General features: G+C 37.8%; 1 protein-coding gene across 1 annotated transcript in view; it reads left to right on the top strand.

Moving 5' to 3' along the window:
- SLC9C2 (solute carrier family 9 member C2 (putative)) overlaps nt 1-25,056 on the top strand; it is a 75,030-nt gene that overhangs the window by 2,507 nt on the left and 47,467 nt on the right. The window contains 8 exon segments of the mRNA XM_047752515.1: nt 13-113; nt 1,498-1,626; nt 3,349-3,514; nt 9,954-10,070; nt 11,273-11,434; nt 16,598-16,697; nt 21,597-21,740; nt 24,888-25,056. Of these exon segments, the coding sequence (XP_047608471.1) occupies nt 13-113; nt 1,498-1,626; nt 3,349-3,514; nt 9,954-10,070; nt 11,273-11,434; nt 16,598-16,697; nt 21,597-21,740; nt 24,888-25,056 (1,088 nt within the window).

Here is a 25,056-nt window from a genome sequence, read left to right as displayed (position 1 = left end):
ATTATTTTTTAGGACTTCTGAGGGCATTTTTAAAGAATTCTGAAGTCATTGTCTTGATGATTCTTTCTCTATTTGGATTTTTGGTAGGACAACTGGCCTACAGTTCAATTCAGGTAATGTCCGTAGGATACATTAGAGAATAAAAAACAAAGACCAAAACAAGATCAACTCCCATCCTATCCCTGAATGAGTGGAATTTTTTTTTAATGTGAATAGCTACCGATAAAAATTCATCTGGTGTTAAACATTTTGAAAATGAAAAACCATCCAAGAAAAGAGACGTAAGTTAGGCTTAAAATAAAGCAATAATTTGGAAGTAAAATGTGACTGAATTCTTGGGTTCTTCACCATCTGCCTGCAGTCTTTGCTGTTTCCTTCCCCTGTACATATACTGGATTCTTCTGTGCTGTTGTCTTCAACACTCGTGGAGACTCTAGTTACAGAAGGCAGCAGTCACAGTCAGGATGAATGGTTGCTCTGCCAGATTGAATGCAAAACTGGCATCATATAAAACATAATGTAGATCCAAGAAAATTTTCATTAGTTTCTTAAAACTTGATTTCAAATACATAGTGGTGTAATCAACAACCATTTCTTCACTCATTCTATTATTTAAAAAAAAAAATTGGAGACAGAGCTTGTACCTTTCTAAAATTGTAAACGCCTCTTGTTACTCTTCTGAAACACCACCACCACTACCAGCTAACATCTCTTGAGTGTTTACTATGTGCCAGGCTCACTTTTAAGTGCTTTGTTTCATTTAAATTAATTTAACTTATTAACTCTTGAGTTAATTCATTCATCCTTACATCAGTGTAAGTAGGCACTCTATTCCCTTTTTACTGATAAGGAAACTGAGGCACAGAGATGTTAAGTAAGGAATCTTAAGCTTTTAATTGGGCAAGAGACTTGAGGAGGGAATATTTACAGCACTTCAGTCATTATTGCTGTGTTTTCCATTCATTTGTGTATAACTTCATGATTTATGTCCTACATATACAATATACAATACAATCTGTATTATTATCTATGTATTATTTTTCTATACTTGACCCATTTATAGATTTTAAAATCCTAAGCTGACCATGAAGTCACCAGTATCCATGTGAAGTTCTTTTTTCCTTCTTATGCAAAGTAGAGTAAATATCTTAGAGTCAAATAAAAAATAATTATCTGTGAACCACCCAGAATGATCTCAGGGATCACCAGTGGTAGAGGTACCACTTTTGAAAACGCTGATTACTTGCCACAAACTATGTTCTTATAGCCTGAACTCATCCAATTTTCCAGTGAGTGGAGGACTATGGATTTAACTCATTTGGACAGTTAGGTCAAGAAATCTACCATAAGACCCCCAGGACTGGCCTTGCAGATAATCTCTCATTAGTTACAAATTGGAATATTGTACAAATTGTATTGATTGGCAGAGCATCAACCTAATTTCTAATACTTCAAAATGTCAGCAAACTAATTTCTTGCTTGCCTTTGTTAGTTTAGGTGCACCGAATCATCTACCCTCTTCTAAGAACACCAAGTTTTTCACTCTATTGTTATTTTTCACCTTTAATTATATTTATGGCTGCATTGGATGTGGATTTTTATATACTCAAGAATGTGTTTTGGCAGGTAAGAACACATATTAACACTAATTATGGTCCATTCTTGCTTATTCATGTTGATGAGAATCTGTCTAATAATTAATAATCCACAAATCACACTTTTAGTTGCTTTATCCTCCTCATTCTGCAGACCCACTACTTAAAGAGAGTTGAGGGGAGGGAGAAGGAATGAATATTTGCTGAGTGACCACTGTGACGAGGCACTGAGTTAATGTCATCTCCCTTTCATACATAAGCAGGGTGTAGTTCAAAGGTTACAGGACTGAAAAATGGCAGAACCCAGATCAGACTTTCTTTCAACTGTCTCTAGATTTGTCTACTTTCACTGCTTTGGTTGTTTTCTTTATGTCTTCTCTCTTTCTCTTAATCATGCTTGCCAGACTATTTTATTTTTCTTTTAAAAATGTTTTATTTTCTTTGATTTTGTTCTGTACTTTTTCTGACATCTTGAGTTAGATATTAGCTAATTGACTTTTAGCTTTTTCATTTTTTGTATTTTGTGCATTTAAGGTTTTAAATTTTCCTGTAACTACTTTTCAGCTTCATCCCACATGTTTAGATTTTTAGTGCTTTCATTATCATACTTCCTATTTAAATTTTATTATAACCTTTTCTTTGACCCATTAATTACCTAGAAGTTGTTTTTAAATATCCAAATATGGCTATTTTTTTTTTTTTGGACCTCTCCTCTGGCATGCAGGGGCCGGAGTCAGGGACCAGGGATTGAACCTACACTATAGCTGTAGCCAGAGTCACAGCAGTGATGAGGTCAGATTCTTAACCCATTGAGCCACGAGGCAACTGCCCAAATATGGCTTTTTAATGATCAGTTCTCATAGCACATTGTGATCAGAGAATATGCTTTGTATATCAACTCTTTGATTTGTGTAGGAGTTTATTATTTTGCTAATTAATTTTTTCCCCTCATTATTTAGCTACCCTTTGTCCCAAGTAAGGCTTTTATTTTAAGTTAATTTGTTGGTAGTATCAGAAAACTGTTGGGCAATGGAATAATACAAAAATTTGCTGAGAATGGCTTCTTCTAGAAAACTTTTAGGAAGGTGCCAAATTAACTGGCATGTGCTTTTTTGCCCATTGTTTTACCTCTCTTTCTGCCTGAAGCCTTGCAGATCATCACTGAGGAAACTAAGAAATGTTTTACACAGAAGCAAGAGAAATTTGCATTTTATTTTAGAACATTTTGATGTCAAGAACTGTTAAGCTGGAAAAACAGGAAAGATTGGTTTACTGGTCTTTTCACAATAAGGTAGACTCTCATTTGCTTGGAAGAGATGGTTTCTTTGAGGCAGGTAAACTCAAATACCTTTTAATATCGTCCAGGGTAATTGCTTAAAATATATAAGCAGAGTCTGCTTTTTTTTTTTTTTTTTTTCTGGCTTTTTGCCATTTCTTGGGCCACTCTCTCGGCATATGGAGGTTCCCAGGCTAGGGGTTGAATCAGAGCTGTAGCCATTGGCCTACACCAGAACCACAGCAGTGTGGGATCTGAGCCGCGTCTGCAACCTACACCACAGCTCACTGAAACGCCGGATCCCCCACCCACTGAGCAAGGCCAGGGGTCGAACCTGCAACCTCATGGTTCCTAGTTGGATTTGTTAACCACTGAGCCACGAGACGGGAACTCCAGAGTCTGCTTCTTACATAAGTAAACGCAGTCGTGACTTGTTAGCTGTTAAGTCTAATTCTGTGTTATGAATTGGTTTCACAGGTCTTGTTAACTGGATTAATTAGCTTTTCTACAGCATTCATCATAATTGGATATGTGGTTCTGAAATTCAACAAAGATTCCTGGGATTTGCAGTCTTGCCTACTCTTTAGCATGACTCTTGTCATTACAGATCCTGTTCATTCTGTGAATTCACTGAAAACTATTGGTATGTCAGATTCATTTCCCTTATTTTGAAGATATGAGGATATATTATTTTATTTTGATAATATTTTTCTTGGACAAGTTGTTCATCCACCCGAGTAGATATTTGTGCTGTTTTTTTTTTTTCTTGGAGATGGAGCATTGACTGACTTGAGGTATGCAAAGTCAATAAGACAGTCTGGGATCTGGGATAAATAACAAAAATTATAATCTCAGATAATTTTTTCAAGAAGAAAATGTGATCTTTCTCCAAAGTGATAAAAATTACCATTCTATTCCATCCCATTGAATTCTAAGCCAAAAAGAGAGGCTCTACCCACCCCTAATGGAACTTTTTCAAGGCCTGCATACCTCTTGTTAGAACTGCCTTTATTTTGGAGCAGTTAAATTGGGCAGAGGGTAGGGGAAATTGTAGTTTATATGAAAGAAATAGGGTGAAATTATAGTCTGGTAAATAGGTTATCCAATAAAAGCGTATTCTTAAGAGGGTTAGATGTTCTGTACTACTATCCATCTTATTTGGTAAAAGGTAATTTCACTCTGAACCATCCCCCTGTTGTCATGTTTTTTTAACACAGCCGTGAAAACTAAAATGGTTAGATGCTATGAGTTCTGTTTTTGACTCAGAAATATTTAATCAGTTTTAAGGTGTCAGTTATATTTAGTGGAAATACATTGCCTTATTTTTTTTCACTTTGTTTATAGCATTTTTTTAATAATTTTTTTTATTTTCCCACTGTACAGCAAGGGGGTCAGGTTATCCTTACATGTATACATTACAATTACATTTTTCCCCCACCCTTTGTTCTGTTGCAACATGAGTATCTAGACAAAGTTCTCAATGCTATTCAGCAGGATCTCCTTGTAAATCTATTCTAAGTTGTGTCTGATAAGCCCAAGCTCCCGATCCCTCCCACTCCCTCCCCCTCCCCCTCCCATCAGGCAGCCACAAGTCTCTCCTCCAAGTCCATGATTTTCTTTTCGGAGGAGATGTTCATTTGTGCTGGATATTAGATTCCAGTTATGAGTGATATCATATGGTATTTGTCTTTGTCTTTCTGGCTCATTTCACTCAGTATGAGATTCTCTAGTTCCATCCATGTTGCTGCAAATGGCATTATGTCATTCTTTCTTATGGCTGAGTAGTATTGCATTGTGTATATATACCACCTCTTCCGAATTCAATCATCTGTCGATGGACATTTGGGTTGTTTCCATGTCTTGGCTATTGTGAATAGTGCTGCAATGAACATGAGGGTGCATGTGTCTCTTTTAAGTAGAGTTTTGTCCAGATAGATGCCCAAGAGTGGGATTGCAGGGTCATATGGAAGTTCTATGTATAGATTTCTAAGGTATCTCCAAACTGTTCTCCATAGTGGCTGTACCAGTTTACATTCCCACCAACAGTGCAGGAGGGTTCCCTTTTCTCCACAGCCCCTCCAGCACTTGTTATTTGTGGATTTATTAATGATGGCCATTCTGACTGGTGTGAGGTGGTATCTCATGGTAGTTTTGATTTTCATTTCTCTTATAATCAGCGATGTTGAGCATTTTTTCATGTGTTTGCTGGCCATCTGTATATCTTCTTTGGAGAAATGTCTATTCAGGTCTTTTGCCCATTTTTCCATTGATTGATTGGCTTTTTTGCTGCTGGGTTGTATAAGTTGTTTCTATATTTTAGAGATTAAGCCCTTGTTGGTTGCATCATTTGAAACTCTTTTCTCCCATTCTGTAAGTTGTCTTTTTGTTTTCTTTTGGGTTTCCTTTGCTGTGCAAAAGCTTTTCAGTTTGATGAGGTCCCATGGGTTTATTTTTGCTCTAATTTCTATTGCTTTGGGGGACTGACCTGAGAAAATATTCATGATGTTGATGTCAGAGAGTGTTTTGCCTATGTTTTCTTCTAGGAGTTTGATGGTGTCCTGTTGTATATTTAAGTCTTTCAGCCATTTGGAGTTTATTTTTGTGCATGGTGTGAGGGTGTGTTCTAGTTTCATTGCTTTGCATGCAGCTGTCCAGGTTTCCCAGCAATGCTTGCTGAATAGACTTTTTTTTCCCCATTTTATGTTCTTGCCTCCTTTGTCAAAGATTAATTGACCATAGGTGTCAGGGTTTATTTCCGGATTCTCTATTCTGTCCATTGGTCTGTCTGTGTGTTTTGATACCAGTACCACACTGTTTTGATGCCTGTGGCTTTGTAGTATTTCTTGAAGTCTGGGAGAGTGATGCCTCCTGCTTGGTTTTTGTTTCTCAGGATTGCTTTGGCGATTCTGGGTCTTTTGTTGTTCCATATAAATGTTTGGATTGTTTTTTCTAGTTCTGTGAAAAATGTCATGGGTAATTTGATAGGGATTGCATTGAATCTGTAGATTGCTTTGGGTAGTATGGCCATTTTTACAATATTGCTTTTCCCAATCCAGGAACATGGAATATCTTTCCATTTCTTTACATCTTCTTTGATTTCTTTGATTAAAGTTTTATAGTTCTCGGCATATAGGTCCTTTACCTCCTTGGTCAGGTGTATTCTGAGGTATTTGATTTTGTGAGGTGCAATTTTAAAAGGTATCGTATTTTTGTATTCCTTTTCTAAAATTTCATTGCTGGTATACAGAAATGCCACTGACTTCTGAATGTTAATCTTATATCCTGCTACTTTGCTGAATTTATGAATCAGTTCAAGTAGTTTTGGGGTTGAGTCCTTAGGGTTTTCTATGGAAATACATTGCCTTATGATTGGAGTGGGACACCTCCAACCTTTCTGGCAGGTGAAACTCCCATTTTTACACCCATTTTTACTTACAGTTGAGAAAACATAGTAGGTTTTAAGATGCTTTTAGTGGTGATATTCTAAATTGTCACCAGATATTTCTCTAAGAGTTTGATCCTCTTCTCTTTTTTCCACCTTTTTCCTCTAAATGTAATTTTTTCTGTCTTTCTTTCACCTGTTTTTCTCTTTTAGGCATTTGTGTTGCCACTTGTTTTATTCACTGAATTCTTTTTTCTGCTCCCTTTTCTGCAATCTCTGACTGTAAGAGGGTCTAACTATAAACTTTAAATATTTATTGCAGTTTCCATATTCAAAATTTTTTTCAAAAAAGGGAATGGAGTAGAAAGGCTTCTATTTCTTTAAAATAAAACTAGTAAAATTATCTCCCTCTTAGTTGATATTTTCTTTATGTCAGTAATACTCAGGGGGTACATGGTTCTGGATTCAGTGGCATTTTTACCTAATAGGACAAATGTGTCTTGTTTTTATGGGGAAAAAACCACTCTCACTTATTTATGCTATTGACAGAGCCACCATATGTGTCCTTTTTGTGACTGATATAAATGATCCTTTCTATCTAATTGTCAAAAACATTACTTTTTAAAGGAAAAATATTTTTCCATATGCCTAAAATTATCATAATACACAGAACTGCAATTTCTACAGTGTAAATGGTGCTTTGTTTCATGTAGCACCCTTGCACTACCTAAGTCTGAGGTGGACTAACGCACTGAAAGAAGATGTTCACATGCAAGTTAAAAGGGACTTGTCTATTCATTACCTGTTTAAAGAGAGTGCACAGGACTTGAGCAATTTTTCACTTGAAAACAGGTCTGGAATGGGAGCTTGTAAAAGAATAAAATACGAAGTCTTAGTAAAAATAATAACTTGAGGCTTTGAGTTCATGGAGCTGTGGGCCAGTCTCAAGTAAAATTAATTATATGCTTAGGAAAAGTCTTCAACATTCCAATGATTCTATCTAGGTCATGGAATTAGAGATGATTTATGCTTTATTCTTTCCTTTTCCAGATTTTGCAGTGAGTTAAGTAAGTTCAGAGTAATTTTTTTTTTTGTCTTTTGTCTTTTGTCTTTTTAGGGCCGCCCCCGTGGCATATAAAGGTTCCCAGGCTAGGGGTTGAATTGGAGCTACAGTTGCTGACCTACACCACAGCCATAGCAATGTGGGATCCAAGCCACATCTGTGACCTACACCACAGGTCATAGAAACGCCAGATCCCCAAGCCACTGAGTGAGGCCGGGGATTGAACCCATGTCCTGTGGAAATTAGTCGGATTTGTTTCTGTGGCACCGCAATGGGAACTCCATATACTTCTTTCTATATCAATCTGTAGTTATACTAGGTTGCATAACGTACCATAGCATGTGATTTTTTTTTTTTTTTTTTTGCTTTTTAGGGCCACACCCATGGCATGTGGAAGTTCTCAGGCTAAGGGTCAAATCAGAACTACAGCAATGCAGGATCTGAGCTGTGTCTGTGACCTACACCACAGCTTGGGGCAACCCCAGTTCCTTGACCCACTGAGTGAGCCAAGGGATCAAACCCTCATCCTTATGGATACTAGTCAGATTCATTTCTGCTGCACCACAGTGGGAATTCCTGTATGTGATATGTTCTTAATTTGGGGTTTATGCTCTTAAGTAAAAGAAGTTTAGGGCTGGCCTGCATCTCCATGAACTCATCAGGGACACTGGGTCCCTCTATTTATACACGCCTATGGTTAAGATGGAATGACAGGGACTAGATTTACCTTTTTGCCTGAAATGACTAAATAGATAAGATTTATGAAAGTAAGAAAATAGTTCTTAGATAGTGGACATCAGGTTGTGCAGGACAATGATCCCAATAAAGGCAAAAAAAATGTGTGTTTTTTTTTTTGTCTTTTTAGGGCCACACCTGTGGCATATGGAGGTTCCCAGGCTAGGGTCCAATCAGAGCTACAGCTGCCGGTCTAGGTTACAGCCACAGCCACACCAGATCCAAGCCGAGTCTGTGACCTACACCACAGCTCACGGCAACGCCGGATCCTTAACCCACTGAGCGAGGCCAGGGATCGAACCTGCAACCTCATGGTTCCTAGTCAGATTTGTTTCAAGATCAGCAGATAGTCTGGATGGGCAGTTACCAATCACTATCCCCCTACTTATAAGTTGTATAACACTAGGCAATTGACTTGATATATTTTCCATTAAACTAAACTGTTAATGAATGTTAAGTGCCAATAAGATTTTGTACTTATTTTTTATTTTTGGGACTTTTTAGGGCTGCACCTATGGTATATGGAAGTTCCCAGGCTAGGGGTACAATCAGAACTGTAGCCACTGACCTATGCCACAGCCACAGCAACACTGGATCCGAGATGTGTCTGTGACCTACACCACAGCTCATGGTGATGCCGGATCCTTAACCCACTGATCGAGGCCAGGGATCAAACCTGCGTCCTCATGGATCCTAATCGTGTTCACTAACCACTTAGCCACGATGGGAACTCCAGTACTTAATTTTTAAACACCAGCTTTATTGAGATATAATCCACATATCATAAAATTCACCCTTTTAAATTGTACAATTCAGTGGTCTTTCATATATTTACAGAGTTATGCAGCCATCATCACTATCTAATTTTAGAACTTTTAAATCAACCTCAAAAGAAATCTCATACCTATTAGCAGTTGCTCATCCTTATTCCCTCATCCCCAAGTTCCTGGCAACCAGTAATCTATTTTCATTTTATGGATTTGCCTATTCTGGACATTTCATATAAAAAAAACTGTACACCCTGTGATTTTTGTGTCTGGCTTCTTTCACTTTGTATAATGTTTTCAAGGTTCATCCTTATGTCATTCAGTACTTCATTCCTTTTTTGTGGCTAATATTCTATTGTAGGGATAGACCACATATGTTTATCTTTTCTTTCTTTTTTTTTGTCTTTTTGCCTTTTGTAGGGCCGCTCCCGCTGCAGATAGAGGTTCACAGGCTAGGGGTCCAATCGGAGCTGTAGCTGCCAGCCTACATCAGAGCCACAGCAACGCGGGATCCAAGCCACGTCTGCGATCCACACCACAGCTCATGGCAACACTGGATTCCCAACCCACTGAGCAAGGCCAGGGATCGAACCCGCAATCTCATGGTTCCTAGTTGGATTCACCACTGAGCCACGATGGGAACTCCTGTTTATCTTTTCATCAGCTGATGGACTATGGGTTGTTTCTACTTTTTCACTGTTAGGAAAATGCTATGAACATTCACGTATAAATTTTTATGTGGACAAATGTTTTCAATTCTCTTGGGTATATGTCTAGGAGTAGAATTGTTAGGTCGTATTTTGTACGTATTTCTAAATGTGATTCTTTTGGAGTCTGACAGTTCATATTTATTCAAGCTAAATGTAGTGGCGTAAGAATCTCATTGTGAAGCTCAAGCATGGTTTGAGGCAGTGGACACTTCAAAGAGTGCTACTGCCATGTTCCTTTGGCATTGTAGTTAAAAAAGTCACAATGGAGAAAGTTAAAAGCAGTGATTTTAGACCCATCCCAGTTATGGCTGCCTTCTTGCCTTTTTTTTTTTTTCCTATCATATTCCTTCTATTTTTGTGTTTCTTGTGAAAGAGCATCATCTTCATGTACTATATTAAATTGTATTTTATATTTCCTTTTACAGGCATTTCTAAAATGTATACTGATATCATTAGAGGAGAATCAATGATTATCTGTGGCTTCACATCCATTTTTTTTGGAATTTTACGGAGCAAGTTACTTAGCATTTCCAGTTTTAAGGGTAAAGGCTTTTTTTGTCTATGTATTTTCTGAAATCATTCTTATATGGTACATATCAATTCATACTGAAATTAAAATATATTCAAGATATCTTTACTACTTTCCCTATACTTTACTCATGGACCAATTTAAATAGTGTATTAGGTAATGAGAAAATAATTATCACCTATGTATTAACTTGGAGCTAAAGGGGAAAAGAATGTTAAGGAAATTATTTCATCTCCCTTAATGTGCATGTGCACATGTGTGTGTGTGTGTGCGTGTATGTGTGTGTGTACACACCACACAATCGTGTCTTCTAGCCCAGATGTGCTTCTTTCCTGGATCAGTCTGGATTTCATTGAGTGAATGTTAAGAATTGGCTTGGTCCTGGATTTGAGTCTGAGGGTGAAAGCAGAACAGTTCAAGCAGTACTGAAAAGTCAGGTGCTGGAAGTGATACTAGTGAGGCTCATGTGCACTGGGATATGGAGCATGCTGACTTGCTAGGTTTTTAGATGTGCTACTAGGAAGGAAGACAGGGTGGGGAGGAACCTCAGCATGAAGAGGGAAGAGGTACCCTCCTGGTATGTTTATGACATAGTTGTAGGAAGAAAGAGGTGCTAAAAGGAGAAAAATTTTTGTGACAGATTTGCAGTGCTTCTCAGTAGGGGAGCTGATGGCATTTGGGCTGGAACAATCTTTGTTAATTAGGACTATACTTAGTGTTGTCTTATATCTGCTCACTAATTGCTACTATTGCTCCTCAGATATTGTGACTAAGGAAAATCTCTCTTTTTCATTTCCCAAATGTCCCCTGGGATGGGGGCAGGGGTCACAAAGAGACTACAGGTTGGTGGGTATCCTGGACGTGGTGTTCTTGGCCCTAACATAGTTTGCAAAAACATTTGTACTCGAATGTCTTTTGGTTGATCATCCACTTTCCAGTTTGTTATAGATTTTTCACATTTATGCTCCTTGTCTGTGTCCTGAGGGCATTTGAATCTGCTGTCTCCAGATAAGCAAACCCAAGCCACAGACTCTGAGGGAAATATATCCCCCGAAAGCCTCTTTTGCCAGGCTTTCATGGGAAATTTCCATTTGCTGAAGAACAAGGTCCCCCCTCAAAATCTCAGAGCACACCAAAGTGCAGAGACCCAAATGCCATCAATGAAAGAAACAAAAGTTATGCTTTAACTTTCTTTTTTCTTATTTTCCTTTCTAGAGTTACATATAATCATATGCCTCTGCTTGGACATTTTTGGAAGCACAGTATGTGGATATTGGTGTGCAAGGATCATTCAGTTTATATTGACTGACCTTTTTAGCAACACGCTGACCAATATCGTTCTTTGTATTTCAATGGTGTACATGACTTTCTACATTGGTAAGGCAGAAACAGATATTCAAAATGCTGTCCTTAAGTGAACTTCATGCATTTTAATTTTCCCTTGTTCTTGAATCCAGTTGTTTCTTCTGAGTTGCTTCCCCTTAATGTGTCTCCTCTGTGCATCTTGTCATATTATCTTTCTGCCACCTCTAGCTCTTTCCTGCTCTCTCTCTCTCTCTTTTTTTTTAATGGCTGCACCCATGCCATATGGAAATTCCTGGGCCAGGGATTGAATCCGAGCCATAGCTATTACCCAAGCCCCAGCTGTGGCAATGCCAGATCATTTAACCCACTGCTCCAGGCCAGGGATTGAACCCTCACCACCATAGAGACAATGCTGGATCCTTAACCCACTGCACTACAGAATGACCTTCTCCTGGTCTCTCTTAATATGCCCTTAATTTCAATTCCTTTGCATTCCTCTTCCGTATGGTTTTTTTCTTACTCTTTTTTAACTCCACCCTTTCACCTTACATTTAGTCACTGGCAGTCTCCTGGAAGGGGAATTGGAACTGAGCTAATTTCTGCCATGACCCTTAGCAAGCTGTCTCCAAAATGAGAAAGTTGGGAGAGATGCTCCTGAGATATTTTCTGGCTCAGCAGTACCCATTCAGTGGGTACCAACCTGAGGGGAGAAAATGGTGTAGAAAATGGTGGCCCTTACCTGAGGCAAAGAGGCAGGAAAGGAGAGGGAGAACTTAGGTATGTCCATATCTGGAAGAGAAGCAGGTGAGTGGAATAATCGCAGGAGTCAGTGCCTGGCACTGGTAGACCTTCAGCAATCATTTGTTAGTTTAGTCCAGTGAGATTGGGGATTAAATTTTTTACTCCCTTGACTGAGGGAACCAGTTCCCCAAATCCATAGCAACCATGGCAAAAACATGGCCAAATTCTATTTCTGCTCTTACCATGCACAGTAGAGCAACTTTCACCCATGAAAGGTATCAGTTATCAAGAGGTTAATTACTCCTTTTTTCACCTCCAGTTACCAAACAGCTCTGCTTCCACTGTAGATAAATTGCCACCTGATGTTGCACATTACCCCAAATCAGTAAAATTATAAAAAACATTCACTGTAGGGCCATTTCTTTCAACTTCCTTCATTTTTTACCTCCCTTGTATACCTATTATGAATGCCTTAAATGTCTGAAGAAAAAAGTTTAATGTTTCCTTTTGTTCTCATTAAACCATGAGTTCCTTGAGGTGGAGGTTGTCTCAAATTCATCTTTTTATTTATTCTGTTTTCTCTTCCCCCAGGCAAGCCCAGTGCTTGCCATGTGCCCAGTAGTAATTTAACACATGGTAGTTAAATAAATTACTAGTGCTTAAAGATCTTTGGTATTAGGAAGACTTGAATTCAAATCCCATGTTCACAATTTACTAGCTTGGTGACATTGAAATATTACCTAAACTCTCTAAGCTTTAGTTAGTTTCCTGACCTATAAAAGTGATACAATCTAACCTAATTTAGAGGGGTGTTGCTGGCATTAATGAAACAGTATATTGTGTGACTCACTAGTGTCTCTTACCAGCTTGCAAGAGCTGATTTTGCACTTCTCTTCCCAAGGCTGTGTACGAGTGACATGATGTTGGTGGCTTGAAGTTGGCCATAATGGCACTATGGAAATTGTCAGGCACTACCTTTTTTTTTTTTTTTTTGTCTTTTTAGGGCCACACCCATAGCATATGGAGTTTCCCAGGCTAGGAGTCAAATCAGAGCTGTAACAGCCGGTCTACACCACAGCAACGCAGGATCTGAGCCGCGTCTATGACCTACACCATGGATCCTTAACCCACTGAGCGAGGCCAGAGATTAAACCTGAATCCTCATGAATACTAGTCAGATTCGTTTCTGCTGAGCCACTACAGGACCCCCCACCCTGTAATTTTTTTTTAAACCCAGTTTGCTGGTTTTAAACACATCAGTCCAGTACATCAGTGGACTCAATGTAGGGCAGCCAATAAAAGTTGGTTCCCTTTCCTTCTAACTCATGGAGGTGTTTCCAGTCAGTGCTTGAGAGGCCAGGAATAGATTCACCCTCTCAGCTTTCAGAAGAAAAAACTGCTGCAAAGCCTTGATCTTGGACCTCTAGCCTCCAGACTATGAGACAATAAATTCCTGTTTAAGACACTTAGTCTGTGGTACTCTGTTACAGCAGTCCCAGGTAGCCAGTAATCCTCCTTCTTCCTTTACAATTTCCTCTGCTTTAGGAATTAAAAACAATTTTGGGCAGTTTTTTACTCTTATACTTAATCAGATCCTGACAGCAAAAGTCAGTGATAGATAGTTATAAGAGGTTTGATTTCCAGAAAGCTAAATACAGGTAAAATTTTCATTACATATTCTCTAGTGTTACATTTCTGTCCTGTTATCTAATTTTATTTTTTTCCCGTCACCAATGAATACAGTGTTAACGGGCTTAAATCCAGGAAGTGTCTGATTGAGGTTAGAGAGTCACCTTTTTGAGCATAGGCAGCGATCTCCATTTTTGTCTCTGTCAGGTGAAATTCACAACACCTGGACTTTTAGAAATCACTTGTTTCCAGACAATCATTCATAGTCAAAAAATTGTGCAGACATTGCCACACAGACCAAAGACATATTGGAACATTCTCGGCTGACAGATAGTGTAGTTAGAAATACTGCTATATCAGCCCGTGGAAGAAAATTTGCCTTTAGTATATAAAAGTCACTCTAAGAGAGTCAGTGTATAATTCATGAAGATGGTGGGTTATATCAAAGTCGAGGCCGGAGATACAGCAACAGAGGTGGTGTGAGGGATTTGTCCTGGCAGAAGGAATATTTTATCAAGTGACATTGGTCAGAATTTCCGGGGAAAGGAGATAATAAAAGGCAGATGGGCTTTAGTCATTTTATTGCCTTAAAATACTCTACAGACAGTGCATTCCCTTCTTGCCTAGGCCCAGGCTGACTTTTCCTGCTGTCTCTTTTTTGTTGTATCATTGGTCCAGGTAATCAATGTCAAAGGACTTCAATCATCATCCTAATATTTTTCTAGTTAGGAAAGATCCATTCCTGAATCCTGCTACTTTTAGGGAACAAATCCCTTGGTTCTCCCATTAGGAGGACCTTCACTTTTCCTGAACCAGAGAGAGAGAGTGGGATTGAGAGAACCACTTTCCTGTGGCATCAGTTTTCTGTGATGATTTCTTTCCACTGAGTCGGAAAAATCTTCCAACTCTATTTTTGAATACCTGGGTTTATGCTGATGAGAATTACTTCTTTTATTGCATGTTCCATGACTTCCCCCCCCCTTCTTGAACGTATATTAAATGCCATTAAATAGCATTTGTAATTTTTAAAAGATTTTGTTTTTCTAATTATAAAAGTAATACATACTCATTGTAGAATTTTGGAAAATTTCTGAAAAGTCAAAAAAGAAATCAGGAGTTCCCGTCATGGTGCAGTGGAAATGAATCCAACTAGGAGCCATGAGGTTGTGGGTTCCATCCCTGGCCTTGATCAGTAGGTTAAGGATCCGGTGTTGCTTGTGAGCTGTGGTGTAGGTCATAGATGCGGCTCAGATCTGATGTTGCTGTGGCTGTGGTGTAGGCCAGTGGCTACAAGCTCCAATTAGACCCCTGGCCTGGGAACCTCCATATGCCCACGGGGTGCGGCCCTAAAAAAAAAAGACAAGGAAAAAAAAAAAGAAATCACCTACAAATCCATGTCATAAGTTTAGTGACTGATACATTTTGGCATATATACTCAAACTTTAAAAAAATATCTATAAGTGTACATACATGTATTGATGTATGCATTCCCACCATATATTCTTATAATATTGGGATTATATTAAGTGATATTAGTTTTAAAATAAAGTTATTTAGTGTTTATCTCACAGCAGATTTTATCGCTAAGTAGTGACTGTTACTGAAAAAGACCAATGAGCTTTAAAAGTCCCATAGTATGAGTTGTGTGAGATTTCGAGAAACAGAAAATTGCCCTATCATCACAGTTCCCAGTACTACTGGTTTTAGCATCATTGGTTATTTACATTAAATTCAGTTAAATAAGAAGGTAAAAAAAAAATCTAAAATGGAGTGAAGTGATTAGATAAACCAAGAAATAATAAAATCCTCTTCAAATTAATTAACAGTATAAATTTACTGGGCAGTTAAACTGAACACTTAAAATAATTAATAGCATAAGACTAATGATTAATAATTATTCCTTGTTTTAAAAATATACCAAGCACCTTTTCATGTTATCTAGTTTCATCCTCACAACAACTCTATGAGGCATTATTCTTTTATACCCATTTTACAAACATAAGGACACTAATGGAGCAAGAGGAGATGACATTCTAAGAACCAGCTCTGCCCTGCTCCAAAGGGCTTCCCCTCCTGCCTTGCATTTTCTTTCTTTCCTTCTGTCTGACATTGAAAATGTGCTATCTGAAGGTTCTGCCACCTAGAACTATTGGTATTTACGATATACAACCATTTTTCATATTTGGTTTTCCTGCCTCAGAATACATTTACAAATTTGTTTAGATCCCCAAGAATTACAGTCGTAGGAGAGTCTACCTCAGGTTTCAGGACAGCAGGCCTCAGGACCTGTGGTCACCAAGGCAGTACTAAGCCTGGACCACAGCCCCCAGGACATGCAGCACAGTGTCCCTGAAGTTCTGGGCAAAGGCTGTTAAACTTATTTTCATTAGCTCTTTCCTCAAGGATGGCCAATGGCAGGGCTTGGCAAACTACAGCCTGTGGGCCAAATATTCCTATTTTTTGTATATCCCACAAGCTGAGAATGGTTTTTACATTTTAAAATGGTTAAAAAAAAAAAAAGAATATTTTGCAGCATAAAAAATGTACAGTTCAAATTTCAGTATTATTTATGGAGCAGTCATTTGTTTATATATTATCTATGACTGCTAATACACTGGAACAGCTGAATGGATTTGCTGCAACTGAGACCGTACGGCTCACAAAAACTAAATATTTACCATGGGATCCTTCACAAAAATTTGTGTCGACTGCTGATCTAAGGATTAGGCCAATCCCTTTAAGCAACTTTCTCCAGGAACTACTACTACTCTTTTAAGTGTCCCAATAATTCTTCACTTGAGATAAAGTAGCTCAGTGTGTAGATTTGAATATATAACTAATTTTATTCATTTCTTTTCTCCCCAGTGGAATTTTTGGGAATGTCAGGTATGGTTGCTTTAGTCACTGTAGGACTGAATTTAGATTCCTTAAGCTTTAAACCGAGGATCGAGTTAATAATTACTAAGTAAGTCTCCTATTGTGTACTTAGTATAGATCTCATAGAATTTTAGAGTTTGAGTGGTCCTGCCTTCATTAATATTAATAAAATTCCCTTTTTATAACTTTTTTCTATTTTTACTTTTAACTACTAGTTATATTTGAAAAGAACTTAAGCTTCCAACAATTACTGACGTCAGTAATTGTTGGAATTGTTGGTATTCCTATTATGAATAAAGAATCAGTGACACAGAGATCACAGTGCTTTTAATACATATAATTCTTTGATAAAAATTTACGTTGAATTGTGGGAAGTTTAAAAATACTTTATTCCTTTGTTTCTTTCATAATGTGCCTGAATGACAATATCTGAGTATGGGAAGAACTGCAAAAGTAAAGTAGCAGAAAGATGCAACACCAGCAAACTCTTATTTAGCTTTCACATCTGCTATCGTATGGACATCTGTGGATAGAGGAAAAGCCATTTGCCTATCTTCTCAGGAAAATGAGTTAGCTGTTCTCTGAGGGACTATGCTAAAATACAGAATTGCTGTAGAATTATTTCACACCTAATCATAGTCTAGCATAGAAATTCTCACATTGGATGAAAGTAAACATTGAAATGAGAATTCATTATTCTGAATTTTCCCATGAAGATTTATTGCTTCAATATAAAGGGTTCATTTTTCTGAAATTATGTTTCCTACTTTTTTGATGTGTAAAGTGTCATTTCTCTTATGAAGTTCTAGTCACAGAAGATCAATCTTTTTAAAAAATAATTCTTTTTTTTAAATAATTCTAAGTAGCAAAATAAGAAATTGGCACCTGTAACTTATACTAGTTTTGTATGTGTATGAAGGAGACTTTATTGATTTTTTTTTTCTTTTCTTTTTTTTTTTTTTTTTTTTTAGGGCAACACCCATGGCATTTGCAAGTTCCCTGGCTAGGGGTCCAATTGGAGCTGTAGCTGCTGGCCTATGCCACAGCCATAGCAACACCAGATCCGAGCCACATTTGTGATCTACACTGCTGCTCACAGCAATGCCAGATCCTTAACCTACTGAGAAAGGCCAGGGATTGAACCCGCGACCCCATGGATACTAGTTGGATTCGTTACTGCTGAGCCACAATGGGAACTCTGACAATGTACTGATTTTTAAAACCCAGAGCTTGGAAATAACTAGTTCTGCTTTTTTGGCATCCCATAGATTTTGGTGTATTGTGGGGTTTTTTTAATGATTTTTTTTCCATTATAGCTGGTTTATAGTGTTCTGTCAATTTTCTACTGTAATTCCATAGATTTTGTATGGTTATGTTTTCATTGTCATTTTTCTCAAGGTATTCTCAAGGAAATGAAAAAGTTTCCTTTTTGAAAAACTTTCTTTTCATTTCCTCATTGATCCATTGATTTTTTAGTAGCATGCTGTTTAGTCTCCATGTAGCCAGTTTTTTTCTCATTCCTTTCCTGTGGTTGATTTCTAGTTTCATGCCATTGTGGTCAGAAAAGATGCTTTTCTATACTTTTAAATTTGTTGAGGTTAGTTTTGTGCCCCAGAATGTGGTCAATCCTAGAGAATGTTCCATATACAATTGAAAAGAATGTATATTCTGTGGGCTATTATTATTTTTATTTTTTGGATGTAATGTCCTGAAAATATCAGTTAGGTCCAACTGTTCCATTGTATCATTTAGGATCTATGTTGCCTTGCTGATTTTCTGTCCAGAGGATCTGTCCATTGGTGTGAGTGTGGTGTTAAAGTCTCCTACTATTATTGTATTCTCATCAATTTCTCCTTTTATGTCTGTTAGTATTTGTTTTATGATTTTGGGTGCTCCTATATTAGGGGAATATATATTGACAAATGTAATATCCTTTTGTTGAATTGATCCTTTTATCATTAAATAGTGTCCTTTTTCTTTCTTTATAGCCTTGTTTTAAAGTCTCTTTTGTCTGAGTATTGTGACTTCTGCTTTCCTGTCATTTCCATTTGCATGAAATACCTTTTTTCATCCCCTCATTTTCAATTTATATGTGTTCTTTGCCCTAAGGTAGGTCTCTTGTAAACAGCATATTATAGGGTTTTATATTTTTATCCCATCTGCCACTCTACGTGTTTTGATTGGAGTATTCAGTCCATTGACTTTTATGGTAAATAGGTATTTATTGCAATTTTAAACCTTGTTTTCCAGTTGATTGTATGTTTCTCCTTTATTCCTTCTTTTTCTTTCTTTTTCTTTTTTTTTTTTTGGTTGGATGATTTCCTTTTATTTTATACTTGTGTCCTCTTCTGTTTGTTTTTTGTAAATGTATTATTTGTTGATTTGTGGTTGCCCTGTTTTTCAAGTATGTTAAATCATTCCTATATCTGCTTGCTTTTATTGATAGGCTCAAATACATTTTTTAAAAAAGTCTATGTATTCTTACTCTCCTTCCCCACATTTTATGATTTGATGTCCCTTTTTACATCTCTTCTTTATCCTTTTGCTGTTCCTTGTGTTTTTTGTCACTTTCATAAATAGGTTTTTTTTTTTTTTTGATCTATATACTGGCTTATTTAAGTGATTACTTTCCAGTATTGATTTCCTCCATCCTATATCTTCTTACTTCTTTCCTTTTTAGAGGAGAATTTTCAGTATGTCTTTTATGATAGGTTTAGTATTGCTGTAGTCTTTTACTTTTTGTCTTCTGCGAAGTTATTTATTTCCCCTTCTATTTTAAATGATAATGTTGCTGGACAGAGTATTCTAGATTGCTTATTTTTCCCTTTTAGAACTTTGAATGTATCCTGCCACTCTCTTTTGGCTTTTAGCATTTCTCTGAAGCCTGAGTCTCAGTGCCTAGCCCCCACCTGAGTATCTTAGACTGTGGTGGACCAGGTGGTGGTACCGATTGTCTATGTGGCTCTCTCTCTCTGATTTGCCTTCCTTGGATCAGCTGTTGTGATTTTTTTTGGAGGCTTTGAGTCTCTCTGACCTGGCTGATCTCCATGTCAGTTAGGTGGCCTTCCTAGGTGTGGATTCCTTTCCTCACAGCTTCCTCTCAGGTCCCATCCTAATTCTTTTTTTTTTCCCCTCTTCTCTCTCTCCCTCTCTCTTTTCTTTTTTTCCTTTTTTTCTACCCAATTATGTGGAGGATTTCTTGCCCTTTTTTGGAAATACTAGGTCTTCTGCCAGTGTTCGGTAGATTTTCTATATGAATCATCTTACATGTAGATTTTTTTGATGTGTTTGTGGGGGAAGGCAAGCACCATGTCCTATTCCTCTACCATCTTTATCCCACCCCCCGAGTCCTTCTTAATATCTACTGTGACCTGGACATTGTAGCTAGGTTTGAGGCTGTGAAAATAAGTCCCTTCTCAGAAGATGCCCATTATTAAGTGGTAGACATGTTTATGTAAGAAACTGATAATTTGTGTAAATAAGTATATATTTATCAGGATCTTACTATATGAAAAGCATTTTTAAGGTCCTGTGAAGACATTTAAAAAGTTATTCTACTCGATTGTTCCATAGTTTCTGAATTTTTATAAAACTAAGCTTTGGGGTTTGAGTTCCCACTCATACCTTTTTCTTCTAGAAGTTCTGAATCTATTGAATCAAGAGACGGGGATCAAAGAGAGAAAATCAAACTATCTGCTTGACTGGAGTAATGCTGTATCAGGAAACATGGTTTATATCTGAAGCTAAAATGAGGCTACAGAATACCTCTTTCCTAGTATAGATCTTGAGACCTACCTATAGGAAGACTGGTTGGTGGGACAGACAACAGTTACCCAGTCATCTGAAAGGGAAAGTCTGAAATGGGGCATGTGGGGGGGACCAAGAAAAGGCAGGACTTGAAATCTGCCTATGGAAAGCAGACCTGCCCCTAACCTGGGTGTGTTACCACATGGAACCAGAACAGCCCCATGCCCTAAATGCTGTGCTTTGGTCTCTCATTAATAACATTTGGGGGTGGGGCTAGATATGTAGAATTGTCAAAACAATCTGGTGATTCTAATGCTCTTCTCTGCTTAAGAATCTGGATTGTGTAGGTGACAGCTGCTGTAGGGATTCAGAGGAGGCTAACCTCCAGTGAGAGAGTTGAGGATATTTTCCTGAGGAATATGGGATTAGAGTGAGCCTTACAAGATTTTTAGGAATTCAAGGGATGAGGAAGCAGACAGAAGACACTTTCAGGATAAGGGACTTTCATGCAATTCAGAAAAAAGTGTGCAGAGGGCATCACAGAGTAAGCTTTCACAAAGCCAATGTTACCCATGGGGTTCCTTTTGGCAGCCTCAGCTGTGGCTTCAGCTGTGGGCCTGACAGTTGACATGCTGCCAACTTATCTCAGCAAAACTGCCCTGTCACCAACCTGGGAGGTTGGGAATCCATATTTTTTCTGCCTTGCCCTTGCTATTCTGTGGTGAGAGGCAGCCCACTGGTACTGGTATGATGAGAGTAATGGTAAAAATGGAACCAGATGTATTTTAGTGCCGACAAATATACTTTTATTTTAATTAAATTAATTTTTATTTAGGTATAGTTTATGTATAACATATTAGCTTCAGTTATACAACATAGTGATTGAATATTTTTATAGATTATACTCCATTTAAATCCAAAATAGTAGGTATATTTCCCTGTGCTATGCAATATATCCTTGTTGCTTATTTATTTTATACATAGTAGTTTGTACCTCTTAATCCCCTACCCCATCTTATTTTTCCACCTCTCTACTGGTAACCATTAGTTTGTTCTCTATGTCTGTGAGTCTGTTTCTGATTCCAATAAGATACTTTAAAATGTTGTTTATAACAGTGATGGAGGCAAGGACCTCTACTAAGACAGGAATGGCACATCTGTGATAGATGCTTTTATGTGAAAAGGAAACTATTTAAAAAACACATTCCTTAAATTGTGATCTCCTTTCCATCTATCCTAGGTTTCTAATAATGTTTTCATATGTGTTCCAACATTTAATATATACTTTCTTTGGCATTGTGATTGGATGTGCTGAAATCAAGTATATTCAATTTCAAACCATAGTTTTCATGTTCGTCTTATTTGTCACAGTTTGTCTTGCAAGGTAAGAATTACAGTTTAAAGTTTACCTAGTGGACTTAGGTTAGCTCAGAATTAGAATTGGGAAGAAGTGGGTTATAGCAAAAAGAGCTCTGAACATGCAGTCAGAAAACCTGTATTGTTATCATGGTCATGATAATAGCTTTCTGTGCAACTGAGGGAAAGCCTGTTTATTCTTCAAGTTTTCATCTGTAAATGAGAAGGGGCAGAACAGCAGCATCAGCATAACTTAGGAGCTTGGTAGAAATGCAAATTCATGGGCCCCTCCCATTTCACTGAACTGAATCTCTGGAGATGAGATCCAGGAACCTAGTTCAAGATGCATGTTAAAGAGTAGATCTCTTTTAATGAAAGACTTACAATTCCTGGATTCTTTTTTTTTTTTTTTGGTCTTTTTTTTTTTTTTTTTTTTTTTTGCTATTTCTTGGGCCGCTTCCGTGGCACATGGAGATTCCCAGGCTAGGGGTCCAATTGGAGCTGTAGCCACCGGCCCACGCCAGAGCCACAGCAACGCGGGATCTGAGCCATGTCTGCAACCTACACCACAGCTCACGGCAACGCCGGATTGTTAACCCACTGAGCAAGGGCAGGGACCGAACCCGCAACCTCATGGTTCCTAGTCGGATTTGTTAACCACTGCGCCACGACGCGAACTCCAATTCCTGGATTCTTATTAGGGTTCCTGAATCATTTGCTTTTTGCTTCTAATTTCAGCCATAGAACTCATCATTAGGACATTCAGAGCATCCTTGTGCTTTGGATTATTTGTGTTCATTTCCCACCAATCCTTTTGTTTTAAATATGTTTCTGCTGCCCTTTGTCAATCAGAATTGATGGAGCATACAAAGAACAAAATGTTAAAGAAAGAAAGGATGCTTGTTAAAGAGCGCCAGTGGACCAGATTAATGGCTTCTAACATTTTTTGACTTTCATTATCATTTATTATCATCATAACTATGATAAGGCCATTTATTAAGCACTAACTATATACATTATGCCATTAATATTATACAACCCTTTAAGGTAGGTGTTATTGCATCAGACTTAACAGATGAAGCCCCAGAGAGGTTAAAAACTTGACTGGAGTCACCAAATTGTAAGGACAGAGTTGAAATATAAACTCAACTCCCATGAGCTTGCGTTTTCTAAAATGGCATTGCCCATGCATGGCAGCTGTGTCTTCTATAAGAATACATGACGGTGTCTCTGACAACACTGTCATTTCCCCTGAGGACAGGCCTGGCTGAGAGCGCTTCCTTTATAAGATGGTCTGATGAAATGTTACTTCTGCTGATTCTGAGGGCCCTGCAGGCAACCCAGACAGGCACTCTCACACAGAAGGAGGTGTGTTCAATTTATGTTTCTTTCCACCACAGGAGCACAAGTGCAAGCTGAGATTTGTCACAGTGTTTGAACAAGTATACATGGCTTTTTGCACATTGTTTGACTCAGCTACACATCTGTTTTCTCATTTTATCTGCATATGGACATTGGGAGATAAGAATTATCATCTCCATTTTGTAGATAAAAATGTCCAAGAAAAGTGAAGTACTTTGCTCAAGGTCAAATGGCTGATGAGTGCCAGGGATCTTGTGTGAACTTGTGGTTCCACATCACTGGAAAGAAAGACTTTAGTGGAGCGAGTCATCCTGAGGGGCCCTCAAAGTATGGATGGACTTTCCATAAGACACTTGTTAAGAAAAACATTTCTGAGAAGACGAGCCAAACACAGGCCTGGCTCTAATAATAATTGCTAGCAGGTATTAAGAGCTGACCACAATTCAAAACATCATTCTTAGCCCTATGAACATTGCATTCTTTAATTAAATCTTCATAAAAGTCCTTTGAGGCAAGTGCAATTACCATTATTATCTTCATCTTACATATGAAAAAAAAAATCAAGACTTAGAGAAGTTAAGTTAGTAAAAGAAATTTAAAATTGAACCCAGCTAGCTGACTCCCGAGGTTTTGCTATACTGCCTCTCTGTTTTTGATGTCAGGAAATGACATAAATTATTCTATTTTGGCTGGACTTGATGGTATTTTAGAGAAAGATCATTCAGTAAGGCAGAAAAGTTTGATAAGAATTACTTTGCGGAGTTCCTGTCCTGGCACAGTGGTTAATGAACCTAGAAACCATGAGGTTACGGGTTCAATCCCTGGCCTTGCTCAGTGGGTTAAGGATCCGGCGTTGCCGTGAGCTGTGGTGTAGGTTGCAGACATGGTTCGGATCCCCGCGTTGCTGTGGCTCTGGTGTAGGCCAGTGGCTACAGCTCCGATTAGACCCCTAGCCTGGGAACCTCTATATGCGGCAGGAGTGGCCCTAGAAAAGGCAGAAAGACAGAAAAAAAAAAAAAAAAAGAATTACTTTGCAAAAGGCTTAAATGCAAGGCAGAGGGGTTTGGCCAAATTAATTATATATATTACAGATGGCAAATTGTAGATTTTCTGTTTCTCAGTGACAGGAATTCTCTAAATTGTCTTATACATTTCCCAGTTAAGCAATTGATACACAACACAGTATCTTTTTTGAGGCTGAGAACATGTCAATTTTATTTCTGCTTAAGTTTCATTTGAAGGACAGTACTGATACTCTTTTGGTGCATATCTGCTAAAAAGGAATGTAAATTTGGCACAGAGTCATATAGAAAAATGATCTGTAAAGAAAGGAGGCCCAAATTGAAATTATTTACATGGTATTTTGAGTATGATTCTGTGGGAGCTCAAGAAAAATTTGGTTAAGCTAAATTTATGCATGTGTCTATAATAATTTTATTTTTTGGTCATGATCTGAAGGTCCTTCTGGACAAACTTCTGAATCTAGTAATGGCCTTCCAGGGAACTTGACAGTATTATTTGATGTTTCCCTGTAACAATTTACTACCGACAGTAAACACTGGTGTTAATGATAATTTCTTGTATTTGTATGGAACTTACAGCATTATTTTTCAAGATTTGACTATGATAGGCAAAATTTAGGTAGTAGATTTGGTTAGTCCCAGAAATTTTGAACATCTTATCAGTAAACTACATTGTCTTCTCTTTTCTGAAAAATTTCACATGAAATTTAGTGTTTACTACAGCATTTAAACCAAAAATAATATTAATACATAAGGTGTGATTGTAAAAATAAGTGTTTTTCTCTCCATAGGTTAGTTACTATTGTATTAGTGAGCCCAATTCTGAGGCATTCAAGTTATGAGTACAATTGGAGATGGGCAGTTGTTATAGCATGGTCTGGAATTAAAGGAGTTTTTAGCTTACTCTTGGCTCCTGATATTCATAATCTGGCTGAACAAAAAGTAGAGTCACCACAGCTG

The sequence above is a fragment of the Phacochoerus africanus genome, chromosome 11 (assembly GCF_016906955.1).
Source record: "Phacochoerus africanus isolate WHEZ1 chromosome 11, ROS_Pafr_v1, whole genome shotgun sequence".
NCBI lineage: Eukaryota > Metazoa > Chordata > Mammalia > Artiodactyla > Suidae > Phacochoerus > Phacochoerus africanus.
Note: the sequence above shows the minus strand (reverse complement) of the source record. Positions and strands in the feature narration are given on the sequence as shown.